The 13,694-nt window shown below is 32.1% G+C and overlaps 2 protein-coding genes across 3 annotated transcripts; both read left to right on the top strand.

Moving 5' to 3' along the window:
• Positions 1-218: 218 nt before the first annotated feature.
• LOC140842820 (uncharacterized) lies at positions 219-2,924 on the top strand. Of its 2 annotated transcripts, none has more exons than XM_073210989.1 (2): positions 219-630; positions 2,703-2,924. In XM_073210989.1, the coding sequence occupies exon 1, from the start codon at positions 350-352 to the stop codon at positions 614-616; it is 267 nt and encodes an 88-aa protein (XP_073067090.1). In that variant the 5' UTR covers positions 219-349; the 3' UTR covers positions 617-630; positions 2,703-2,924. The 2 variants fall into 2 exon arrangements, with proteins under 2 accessions (XP_073067090.1, XP_073067091.1); XM_073210990.1 differs by lacking the exon at positions 2,703-2,924 and adding an exon at positions 2,217-2,572.
• A 2,071-nt stretch (positions 2,925-4,995) lies between these two features.
• On the top strand, positions 4,996-7,423 carry LOC140842819 (zinc finger protein WIP2). The gene is made up of 2 exons (XM_073210988.1): positions 4,996-5,617; positions 6,793-7,423. The coding sequence occupies exons 1-2, from the start codon at positions 5,054-5,056 to the stop codon at positions 7,225-7,227; spliced, it is 999 nt and encodes a 332-aa protein (XP_073067089.1). The 5' UTR covers positions 4,996-5,053; the 3' UTR covers positions 7,228-7,423.
• The last annotated feature ends 6,271 nt before the right edge of the window (positions 7,424-13,694 follow it).

Below are 13,694 nucleotides of genomic sequence, written 5' to 3'. Positions count from 1 at the left end.
TCAATTTGATATGATAATAAAATAAGCCAATGAAATCGTTTTTTCAAATATACTAGGAGTGGCGATTTGAATTTCAAATCCTGAGCCCAAATACATTCTATCCGTTTGGCAAGCTGATAGTATTCGAGATTCGAATCGTTGGATTTGATGTACTCCGGGACCTTAACTCGTGCTAGTAAACTAGTCAAAACAACGTCTTTAGCTTATTCATTGTTTTGGAAACGCGATTTTAGCATATTCGAAAAACAGATAAACCTTTCTAGGGTTTCTTCTGCTGCTGCTTTGTATTCGGAGAAGGGAGAGAAACACACGAGATCATCTGAGGCGGAGCACACGAGCAGCATCAGCCATGGCGAGCACGAAAGTCCAGCGAATTATGACCCAACCCATCAACCTAATCTTCAGGTTTCTTCAGAGCAAAGCTCGCATCCAGATATGGCTTTTCGAGCAGAAGGATATGAGAATTGAGGGCCGCATTATTGGGTTTGACGAGTATATGAATTTGGTTTTGGATGACGCGGAGGAGGTGAGTGTCAAGAAGAAGACCAGGAAGCAACTTGGGAGGATTTTGTTGAAAGGGGATAATATCACTCTGATGATGAATTCTGGGAAGTAAAGCTAGAAAAACAGGTAGAGTGAACTGAAGATTACCTGTAATTTGTTCATCTTTCGTTCTGTTTGGCCTGGGAGTTTTCTTTGCTGCCATCGGAGGGGAGGTTTTGCGTAGGTTTATGGTAGTTTTCTGAGCTCAATTATTATGCACTTGTATTCGGCTTAAAGACTTTACTAAATGAATGTTTCCCGTTTTCTGTATTATGGATTGCAAATGTTGTAAACGCATATAGGATTAAATACTGCTAGCTGTATGTTTTGACTTGCATGATAGCTGGGGGTACAAATGATAACGGGGTGCGATGTTTTGGGATATAATTGTGGGAAAAAAATCTTGCTCAACTGAGTCAGATGTCTCAACAGAGACTTGAGAAGCAATATGTTAAAGACATAATTATGTTGCATTGTAGATATTCTCTGTTTGCAGCTTGTGTATTTTTTCTCATTTAGTGACTTGTTGTATCAATTCCAATGCCGAGTGCGGCTGAAAATTGTTTTTCTCTTTGGATATTCTCGGGAGGGATAGAGTGGTTGTGTCTCGAGACTTTCTTGATATGTTTGTGTACGAGGGCCAAGGCCTAAAAATATCAGTGTTTTATCCATATGTCAAGCAGAGTGCTGGTTTTAAATTCCTTTGGAGAGTGAATATGGTTTTTGGGCAGTTAATCACCATTTGATAAGTAACTTAAAAGACTTCAACTATAGCCAGAATATAGTCATTGTGATTTTACTTTAGAGTTTGGACAGTGACTGCAAGTCATTAAATCTTTATTGGAGTTTATTGAAATTTGTATGACTGTAATTTTACGTCTTCAGTTGTTTGATATGTGGTTTGGATGCACACAACCATTTCTTTTGTCAAGTCGTATATTCTCATTATTCCTGACTCATTGTTGATGAGAAAATTGATTTCTAAATTTTCCTGAAATCACTTTCATCTCCACGGTTTACTTCATTTTTATTGCTGAATTTTTTGTGGATAAAATATTGTGAAGTCTAAGTCTTGAAGCTAGCTGCTTCTGGTTCGGGCAGAGACTCCTGCATTTTTGGTTGATGTATATGAGAATCGACTTATTCTCGTCTATAGTTTATGATCTCATAATGTTGCGTTTCACCTTTATCTACTTTTAACTTCTCTATTATCATTCCCCATAACTAAATGATAAACTAGAATTTTGATGTTAGGTAATGGAAACATTTGTCGCTCTTGAAACTGTCAAAATTGTATGAAAATTGCGTGCTTGCTTTAATTATAAGAAAGAAGATCGATCTTGACATTAATTCACAAATCAGAACCATCGTCCTTGATTATGAAGGTGCAGGATTTTCAGCTAAAATTGGTTTCCATTGGATTCTTGCTGTGCATGTTTACTCAGTAGGTTGTTTGTTATTTTATTCCTCATCGTACGAACAATCACTTGGCACCTATGATTAAATTTGGTTCCACACATACTGGTTTTAGATTGTCTGTCTGCACTTAAGTAGAAGGATTGTAAGGTCTTAAGAATACTACTTTTCAAATTTTTTGATTATATAATGATTTAACTTTGCATCTGGACTATCTCGGCTGCCTAACTGCAGAATTATTTTTTCCTTTGATCCAGGGGTATCCAACGTTAATTTTTATATAGTCCTTTATGATTGACAAACATCAGCGCACAATAATTGCAGATAGAGAATAATAGTCCATATCTGCATGTTCCCTTCTTCTTGTGGCAAATACCGAACGTGAATGCAATTGATTGAAACCTGGGATGTGGGTCTGTTTTATGCCTTTGTACATTATATGATGTTAAAGTTTCCAAAATGTTCAAAACATGTCACACTGCTGAAACACACTACCGCCACATGTCATGTTCCGTTCATACATTGTATATCAGTTAAAAGGTTTTTGAGTTCTTGTTACTATATTTTTCTTTGACTTTTGGAGTCGAGATATCCGATTAAGACGATGCATGAATACACACCTATGATAGTTTTGCTTTCCCATGTACGCGAGAGACTGGCTCTGTGTTCGATGCAAATGCTCCTGGCTCCATTTGCATTATGTTTTGCTGTTTGTTTAATTTCTCATTTTCCATCTCTCTCAGGATCTGGGTATTGAACCACTGGTTCTTCAACCTTTAGAAACCAAATGGATCATCATTTCGCTTTTGAGACCAGGATAATTTGGGCTGAGTGATGTTCTACTTTTCCATAAAAGAAACAAACTATTTTTATAATTTCTACTTCGGTCTCCAAAAACACATTAATCCTACTGTCATATTCATGTTGAATATCCTTTGTACGAGGATTGTATTGTTCGAAGCTTAAGAAAAAACAAGACCCTTTCTTATTTTATAACCTTTTACTTTTTTTTTTCTTGAATTATGAGATTTTAGAATAAAAGGAAGAAGAAGAAGTGAAGATGAATGTATGTATAATTTTCTTTATAACAAGCTTCTTAGTATATTGATTTCATTTTTTTATTTTTTTGAAGTTAATATGGTTAGAAGTTCAAATTTAGTTTTGTGAAAGATGTTAGATTTTCGAAAATTTCCCGGATATTAGGTTAAAGTTAGTTTCGAAGGTGTAAATTTGAATCGGGCTTGTGAGATGATTATCGAAATTATCCATTATATTACCTAATTAAGATTGAAATTTAATTTTATTTCCAATTATATAACTATGCCTTGCGTTTAATATTAGTAGGGGTGAGAAAAAATACTGAAATATCGAAATACCGAGTTATCGTACTGAAAAAAATATCGAAATTATCGAAAAAATTGGTATACCGAAAATTTCGGTACGGTATGAATTTAAGTTCGGTATACCGAAAAAATGTCGGTATATCGAAAATATACCGACAAAATTTTCGATGTCAGTACGATATCGGTATAAACTTTTTTCATACCGAAAATTCGGTATATCGAATGTGCGGTATACCGAATTTCCGGTATCGGTATCGGTATCGATATGATATGTTCGATACGATATACGATATCGTAGTTTGATATGATATATCGTACCGTACTTACCCCTAAATATTAGAATATTGTAGCAACTGACTTGAATCATGCAAGATTAATATCTGCGAAATTAAAATATAAATATTAAATTACACATGACACGTAGTCCTGCTTTTTAAAAGAAAGAGAATACCAAAGATATCAGATATAAAGTAAGAAAGACGAGGTCATCCACCCACGTACATATAAAAATAGTATCAAGGTAACTCTCAAAAAACACAGGTAAAATGTTTTTTACAACCATATTCAATATTATTTCTGATTTTAAAAATAAGAATAAAATCCATATATATATATATATATATATATATATATATATAAATATATATTTTCTCTCTAAAGTCTGCTGCTTTAAGGACTACTTTATTTCGATTTGTTATTTGTTACAATTGAATATCGAGCTCAATATTTATTTCAAATTTGAAATATTGATATTAAATGAATTATAAATCATCGAAGTCTTTTTACTACTATACATTTCATAGTATGCAAACTCCGCTTCACCGATACGTGAACATATCATGACTTCATGTATATTGTTTTTATAATAATTTCAATTTCATTATTATTTGAACTATATATGATATTATTTTTTCTTTTTTTAAAAAAAAGAATAATCGGTAATACACTTATAAATTGTCGCTTGAGAGATGAAATGTAATGTTTTAGACGGCCACTAAAAGCACACTTGTTATTTAGTGCACGAATTTTCATGCGATTGAATTTGAAATATAAACCAATACATTTTATTTGATACATAATTAATATAAAAAAATTCAAATAATATCATTTTCCATGTATACATCGCTGCCTCTATATTTAAATCAAAGACAAAAACTAACATACTTTAAATCGAATAGATATTGGTACACGACAGGATTTTTGCATTCATTTTCCGTGTGTCTAGTATTCTACACTTACTTTTTTTTAATCAAATATAAAAAATTACACCTTGCCAAATAGGTAAGAATCAAATTCACTAAATATATTGGAGGTGAGTGAAAAAAACCCATAATTGACATATAATAACCAAGTGATAGATTGTGCTGCAAAGTCATCTCGAGAGTTAAATCAATGTGTAAGATTGAATATTTGTCGTTTTACCAAAATTTATACATGATGATAATAATACAACTCAAATCTTTTAAACCGTGAATCAACTCAAACATCATATTTCGATTATTATAATCATAAAAGACAATTATTACATCGAACACAAATAATAAAAAAAAGAAATAATATTATTTGTATGTTTACTGTGATCGTGTGCTATGATAGTAAATATCTTTTCTGTGTACTAATGTTTCTACTTTCCCTTTATTAAAACGACTAAAATGCACCCTAAAGTGCTGATTAATGGCATCGTGAATCTCTCTCTCTATAAAGCCAAGCCCCTCGATCCTACCATTTTCCTCTCCTACCTTTTGCTCACTATGACCGATCCCCACTCAAATCTCTATCCTCAAAGCTTCAAATCCAACTTTTTCCACCATTTCACCGCTCGAAAGCCTCCTCAAAACAATGCATACTTTGAGAACGATCTTTCATTTCACCTATATAACCATCAAACTCCACCTCCAGTACCCCCTAGTTCACCTCCTTTAAAAGAAGCCCTCCCTCTTCTGAGACTCACTCCCACGTGCTATGAAGAACAAGAACCTTCCTGCTCAAGAATGGATGGTTTTGATGAGGATAAAAGTGCGGGAAATGGGAAGAAACGGACCCTTTTAGCTGATGGAGATAAAGATGGTGCTGGAGTCACTATTGCGCTGCATATAGGATTACCAAACCCTAGTGCAGCTGATCTTGCAACCATGGTGGTGTCTAGTAATCCTGGTGCTGATAAAGATGGAGAATCTGATGTTTCGGGGTACACAATCAACAGGATTAACAAGGGGCAGTATTGGATTCCTACGCCTTCTCAGATTCTTATAGGTCCAACACAATTTCCATGTCCTGTTTGCTACAAGACCTTCAATAGATACAATAACATGCAGGTGACGATGATCCGTATTTGATTTTATTCGCTTTTATTTTTTTAGTAAAATCTTTTGATTTTCTTTTTTTCAAGATTTTCCCTTTAACTTACTTTGTTGATCCTGTATACTTCAGTTTTTCAAAAACCTGTGAAATTAAAGAGTATTTTAGATTTGTTACACGAAAAGAGAATGGATAAAAAATTGACGGAGAATTTTCTTTATTACCCAAAAGTTATGAATTTTGTACTGCATGGATCATGATTAAATATTCTTGGATTTTCCATCACTCAGTCTGCTGACTGATCAGACTTGAGCTGAGAGTGATTCACTTCATTTATGTGATATACATACATACATACATACATATGTATCGATTTATATATGTGTGTGTATTGTTCCTTATGCTCTCACTTTCCAGACACACGTTGAAATTTGTGCTTCTTCAAATTTGTTTCTGTATCCAACTGAGACTTCAACAGAAACCAGAGAGATTCAGACCATCTTTCTTCATTAAAACATCATAATTCCAACTCACCTTTTGGCCTGAGAAAAAAAGATTTGAAAAGCCCATACCTAAATTTCCAGCCCTCTCTCTATATGACTTGTCTAGAAATCAACAGTTTTTTACTTTGGGAATTGTTTTCTGCTGTGTACATACCTTTTTGTCCTCTTTTTTTGCTTCCATTTTAGAGCAAGGATTCTGGAAAATTGATGCGGTATTTCACTGAAAAGTTTTAAGAACACTCCAATTCTTCTCTCGCACATTTATTACAGAACATACTTGTGATGAAAATAAACTTAATAGAGACAAAGACTTGCTCTACACTTAATTTCTTGAAAAAAAAACTTGAAAGAAACTGGTATTGTTTGGCGTATCCAATGATTCTTTTTTCAATATTTTGTGTTAAATGGTGAAAGGAAAATGTAGTGCCTACCCTCAATTAAATATACTGATCAGCTTGAAGAATACTACTGCTTCTAGCTTCTTTCTCGGTGAAAATGGGTGTTCTCCTTTTTTGCAATCTTTTTATTTCTCCCTCTTTTTGGCTCTCGTATTGACTGAGAATATTGGTAAATGCTTCTTGTAATCACAAAAGTTTCTTTTTTAATTAACCCCTTTGTTATTTTTTTTTCCTGAATTTTTATATATTTTGTTTCTAAAATAATATTTCATGAATATATGAACGACGCAGATGCATATGTGGGGGCATGGCTCACAATACAGAAGAGGGCCCGAGTCTTTAAGGGGAACTCAGCCAACAGGCATGCTCAGGCTACCTTGCTATTGCTGTGCACAAGGATGCAGAAACAATATCGATCATCCAAGAGCAAAACCCTTGAAAGATTTCAGAACCCTTCAAACACACTACAAGAGGAAGCATGGAATCAAGCCTTTCATGTGTAGAAAATGTGGCAAAACTTTCGCGGTGAGGGGAGATTGGAGAACACATGAAAAGAATTGTGGTAAGCTTTGGTATTGTCTGTGTGGTTCAGATTTTAAGCACAAAAGGTCGCTCAAAGATCACATAAAAGCTTTCGGGCATGGCCATGGAACTTATGGGGTCGATGGCTTTGAAGAAGAAGAAGAAGAAGAACCCGCATCAGAAATCGAGCAAGATGATCATTGATTAATATATATCTGTACGTATGAGACGAGAAAATTAAGGAAGAAGAAATAGTTCGATCTTATTGTGGTAATTAGTTAGAGATAAAAGCCACTAAGCCAGTATTAATTCTTTTCCGATGATCCTTGGAACTTTATCAGGAATCTTTTTGGTTTCAAAATCACGATGTTCCTTTTTTTCCCCTTGTTTATTATTATCATTAAATACAGTAAATTAATGTTTGATGAGTCCTAGATTAATTTCCACGATAAAGTAGACAATTTGACAACATTGGATCTGTTTATCTAGGTGTTAGAGCAAAAAAAATCTTGCGAAGCATGAATGTGATTGGAAACACAGCCCCGTAAAATACGGTAAAGTTATCTTCAATTTTTTTTAGAATGAGTATCATGTGAGATCGTCTCACGGATCTTAATCTATGAGACAGATCAACTCTATCGATATTCACAATAAAAAGTAACACTCTTAGCATAACAAGTAATATATATTTTTTCATGGATGACCTAAATAAAATATCCGTATCACAAATATAATCCGTGAGACAGTCTCATACAAATTTTTGCATTGTGTGTTTTTATTACAGGAGACTCGAATCTTAATAAACCTAATTCTTATTTATGATGAGATTAATTGAACTAACGCTCTGTCTCTCTTTAATGCAAATTGTAAGCATACAATCTTGCTGTTCGAAGTCTAAATCACTGATTCATATGGAAAAATATTTATCACTGTATTATATTGAATTTTTTTAATTAGTTAAGCACATATGTTGAATTTTTTTAAAATTCTTTTAGAATAATTATATTTAATCTTTTTAGATTAACACAATTTGTTTTTTAAGATATTCATCACAATCTTTTGTTAGTATGTTAATATTTAAATCTGAATTATGATAAATATTTTTTTCCTAAAATTCTAAAATAATTATTCAATACATTTATTTGTCACTTCGATATCGATATTTTAAAATATATTAGTTTTAAATGTATATTGTATATGTGTCACATTTCTAATCATGATTATAAAAATTCAATAAAATTTTTAAAACATGAATTAGTTAGGACATAAAAAAGTACAAAATTAAACAAAAGTTAGAAAATAAAAACTAAATAATTATATATTACCTATTATAAATTACTAATATCGACTTCTAAAAATTGAAGTTGGTGAAAATGGAATCCATGATTTAGTAAAAAATAAACAAAAGCTAAAGTTTGAATAAGTCACACTGGTTGACTGCCCTACTGCAAATGAGAAAAAAATGAAGGAGAAGAAAGTTAATAAAAATATTATAATGAGCTCGCTAAGCTGGATAAAATTCATATATACATACATATATATATATATACATACATATATATATATATATACATACATATATATATATATATATATATATATATATATATATATATATAAATAAAAGTATCTTACTTGGTATAAGTAGTTGACTCGCCTTATGTTTTGTCACTGGACAAAATGTAATTTCTTACATTGTAGTGCTACACATTTTCTTAATTTTTCTTTTGTTTTCAAATTTTATTCCATCATCTATCGGTCTTTAAATATATATTAGAATTTTTTCTAAGTACCTAATCTTAAATGTGATCAATTTAACCAAATAATTATAATTTAATTTGTATACAATAATGAAAATATTAATACATTTGAAAATATAAAAAATAATGTATTGACAATAATAAAAAACGCATTTTTAGATTAATTAACACTATGATTATTTAATGTAAATATTAAATTTAATACCTTACATTAGAAAATGTGTTTATTGGGATAAAATGTATAGAATATGATGATAAACTAAAAATAATAATTTATCATTGTAAATGTCAAATGTGATCATGGTTCAAAATCAGACTATTGTGTACTTCGACTTTTGCATTGAATTGTATAAATAATTCTTTCAATATTTTTAGTTGGATAAACATGTTTAATATATTAAAATTAAATGGTAGAATTTAATGATGAGTAAGAATATATTGTAAAATGAATAATTAATTTTTTTGCAAAATTTTAGTAAATACTTCAATCGTGAAGTAATATTGTCTCAATTTTAATTGAACATGTGAAAAGCATTGAAAATTTAAAGTTTTTCTATTTTTATATTTTAGTATACTTATTTTAGGTCACATGGTAACTGTTATATCAAAGAAAAATGTATTAATTATTTTTTAATAAATAAATACTATAATTCAACTTTCAATTTGGGTTTTAAGATTTTTGTCAACATGCTATGTATTTTTCTGATTTTATTTTATCTCTAAAATATAAATTATCAGATAGATAAAAATGATTTTTATCTATATTATATATATTTATGTGGGATATCAAGTATAAACTCTACTCAAATGTCTTATAAAATCATATGATAAAGTAAAAATTCATTTGCATAAACCTATTTGTTGGGTAAAATAATTGTTCCTTACAGGTAATGCAATTGAAATGTTACTCTTGCTGTTGTAATTTTTAAAAGATTTGAGTTGGACAATTACTACTATATATAGTTTTTAGAAAAATTGTTGTATTACAATTGGTATCATAGACAAAGTCACGAGTTTGATTTTCATTGATTGCAATGAGTGCAAGTACTACGAGAGAGATTGTTGGATACATTATTTGTCTCTGCTAGGTAAAATTATTTAACGTGGCACTTGGACTGCTATATAATTTAAAAGATTTGATTTGTATAGTTATCATCAGTTATAACTTTTGGTAAATTGTAAAGCGTTCTGTCCAACATTTTCGATTGTAAAACTAGAAGAAACAAGTTGCAACAACTTTTATTTTTGAATTGATACTTTACATATTACTCGATTTTTAAATTTGGAAGCATTCTTCAGTGTTCAGATATTGTTGTAGAGTGAATGACAATTAATTCTTTTCAAACATAAAGAAAATACACAATATAACTCATTTAAATATTATTAACTAAATTATTTAAATAAAATATTGGATATGTCAATCCTCAAAATAAGAAATCAACAAAATTTGATCATTGGGTGAGAAATGAGATATTTAAAGAAAATCATAAACATATAGTGCGGAAAACGTAAGGCCCTGGGGTTAGCGTTTGCACTCTCAGCTCCGTCTACTCAGTCTTCGACACCTCCAGTCTCCACATCAACATACTCACATGTATCATGCACACTTAGTGAGTCTAAAAAGACTCAACACATTTGAACCGTGACAACAAGTACATATACATAACATACAACAATGAAAAGTACTGTAATTAAAATAGATCTCACGATCTTAAAAGCATGAACTTAAACATAACTTCAAAGTATAAATGTATCCATAACATATCTCGTCATATCAACATATACGTGTTCATTTTCTTTTATTGAATTCACATCATTAATTGTGACTTTCGTATCAGCTCTAATTCGATGGATCCATCTACGTATAACTGCGGTACCCGGCGGCGGGGACATCAACGACATTTTTACGAATCCACTGAGCCTTGGCCTTATATATTCGTGTTCGTATTAGTCAAAACCAACTATTTTCCTTCAAAAACATGTCGTCGTATTCATCACTTATAAAAATCAAGCATATACTTACATTTTCTTAAAACCAAGTATGCTACATATTTTCACAAAGATTCATATTCATAATAAACAAAAGAATTTTAAACATGAAATTTTAGTTATCAGGGTGTTTCTAGGACATTTAGCTCAACTCGGATGTAAAATGATCATTTTACCAATGAACCTCAAAATTTCGATCCGAAGCCAATCAAACTTAAACCATATTTCAAGACTCCTAATCAAACATCATATAACCCAATTTAACCTTTGCTAATCCCGGTCATAACGACATATCAATACCCAAACGTGACAATAGCGCTAAAAACTAATACCCCTCATATATTGACATATCAATACCCAAACGAGACAATAGCGCTAAAAACTAATACCCCTCATATATTGACCAACGCTTAGGCACTAGCAGTGTAGCGCTACAGCCTTGATAAGGGCCTAGGCGCCATGCACGAGTGTTGCAGCGTAGCACTACAAGGGCCGAAGATCGGGTGCTGTGGCGCCACCCCTTGCAACCAAATACCCAATCAAAATCCGAAGCCAAACTCTACCCCACTCTCAACCAACCTGAACAAAACTCGAACCAACCTCTCTTGGCCCACCTTTGGATCCTCTAGATAGACCTAGCCAAGGACCCTAGCCCCACCAAGACTATAATTATATTCTAACATATATGTACATACATCTATATATTTACTATTAATTAAATATGAGGTCCCTACACTAATTAATTTTTAATTGATTTGTTGAAATTTTATTTAAAATTATAATTATATTTTCGTTACATAATTTTAATGATATTTTTTTTATTCCTTATAATAGGTTTTTTAAAATATTTTAACCGTATCTTAAATTCAATCATATTTTTATCGGTGTTTCAAATTTTTAGATGATTCTATTTTCTTAAAAAAAATATTTAATTTGGAAACAACAAAAATCATCATGTTTAGATAATTATTTAACCGTATAAATATACAACAAGATTAAAAGTACCTATTAATGTTTTTGATCAGTTTTTTACTGTTGAAGAGTCTTCACCAGTCCTTAAGAGTAAATGAAAGAGTGAAGTGAAACGTTTGGCGTAGGTAATGATAAAGTGTTGATGCAAGACAGAACACAGAAGAAGGTATATTTCGTTCCAAATATAGGATATTTAATTATAAATATAAATGAATAGACGACCCCAATTTAATTTTAGGCCTTTCATTCTGCAAATATAAATATATGCGTGTGTATATATAAATATAAATACATATATATATATATATATATATATATATATATATATATATTGTGTGTGTATATATATGTATCTATATATTCGTATATATGTATGTATTTAATAAATATTTAAAATTAATTTAAATGCATTTAAATTGGGGGTAATTAAGTCATTTGTAATATATTTTATCATTACATTAAAATTATCACACCTCTTACAAAGGATGTTTTATCCTTCTTAAAATTTATTTATCAAGGGCCCATGATATTATCATGGACTTTTTAAAAAGGTACCAAACATGAGATAAGGGGTATTATTTATCAATCTCACCCTTATCCCATGTACCAAACAATGCCTAAGAGTATGTAGTATCAAACATTCACAAGAAATATTAATGTGGGGACAACACATGCAACGGACCTTGTCTAGACATGGCCGAGCAAGATTGAGCACATGAGTCACGGCCAAGCTTAAGCCATCTGATGCTTCGGGGTATCCCGGGTCATGGATGATGCTCGGGTCAGGGGTATGGATTATGTTCGGGTCATGGATGATTCGAGATAGTTGATAATATCTACAAAGAAGCCCGGGTCACGGGGATACCGATTGGATAACTTAGATTCGGTTGGATCTACGAGAAGCGTTCATCAGAGGCCAGGCAATTGAACACCCAGGGCGTCTTCTCCTCGGGCTATTGGGTGCCCGGGCTCACAGACAAGCTCCCGAGAGATTTTCTACCCGGGCCACTTCGATATGAGCACCACACTCGAGTGTATTAGCAGGATAAGGTGTGAGCGGCTGTCCCATCTCTGACACTAATCCAAGTGGTTGACAAAATCAGGTAGGGTGTATGTGATTAGTGCAGGATTTGACATGTCAGAACATAGAGTATAATTAGTTGTGCTACTATAATTAATAGGTAGCACGTAGAACGAGATCATCATTACTTCTCATACTATAAATATCAGGTTTCTTTTCTGCATTTATTTATCTATTCAGTTATTGAACTCACATTTACTACTCATTTATTGTCACCAATATAACAATCATCACTTGGTTACATTGGTCCCTTTGTTAAAATATTTACTGACTTAAATATCGAAGTGGCCACGCCGAACACGCCTCCGGCGTCCATTCACGTGGTTATCTTTTTGAGTGAAGAACGTCCTATTCGCTTGGGAAAGAAGTTTCTCGTCCTGAGCCGTCTCTTATTTCCTTCATTAACTTGAAAGCAGATCCGATGAAGCATCCGACCCGGCTCATCCATTTCACCTGGATCTCATCACCATCGATTCCATTGCTACTTGTCCCACATTGGTAAGATAAAATTCTTAAGAGTTGCATATATGAATTTGAACAATCCTCCCTCTTCAATTCAAGTTAGTTTTTGGGGTTGAATTAGGTCGAAATTTCAACCTTTTAACATCTATAAGCAAAATTCACTCGTGCCCTATTGAGCATGCCTAGCATGCATCATGTACCATCCCAGATGTCTCAAAAGAAATTCTTGCAACAATGATCCCAAAGTGTTGCCAAAACATTGTCATCGTTCGATCAATATCGTGGCGGCACGTGAATTAGCAAGAAAAGTTTAAGCTCCAAGTGCGATTTTATATGTAAGAAGCCATTTCCTTGTATCCGAAACGAGTAGCTGACATGGTGTCAATTAATCAAATCAATTTTCTTCA

The sequence above is a fragment of the Primulina eburnea genome, chromosome 10 (assembly GCF_022965805.1).
Source record: "Primulina eburnea isolate SZY01 chromosome 10, ASM2296580v1, whole genome shotgun sequence".
Lineage (NCBI taxonomy): Eukaryota > Viridiplantae > Streptophyta > Magnoliopsida > Lamiales > Gesneriaceae > Primulina > Primulina eburnea.
Note: the sequence above shows the minus strand (reverse complement) of the source record. Positions and strands in the feature narration are given on the sequence as shown.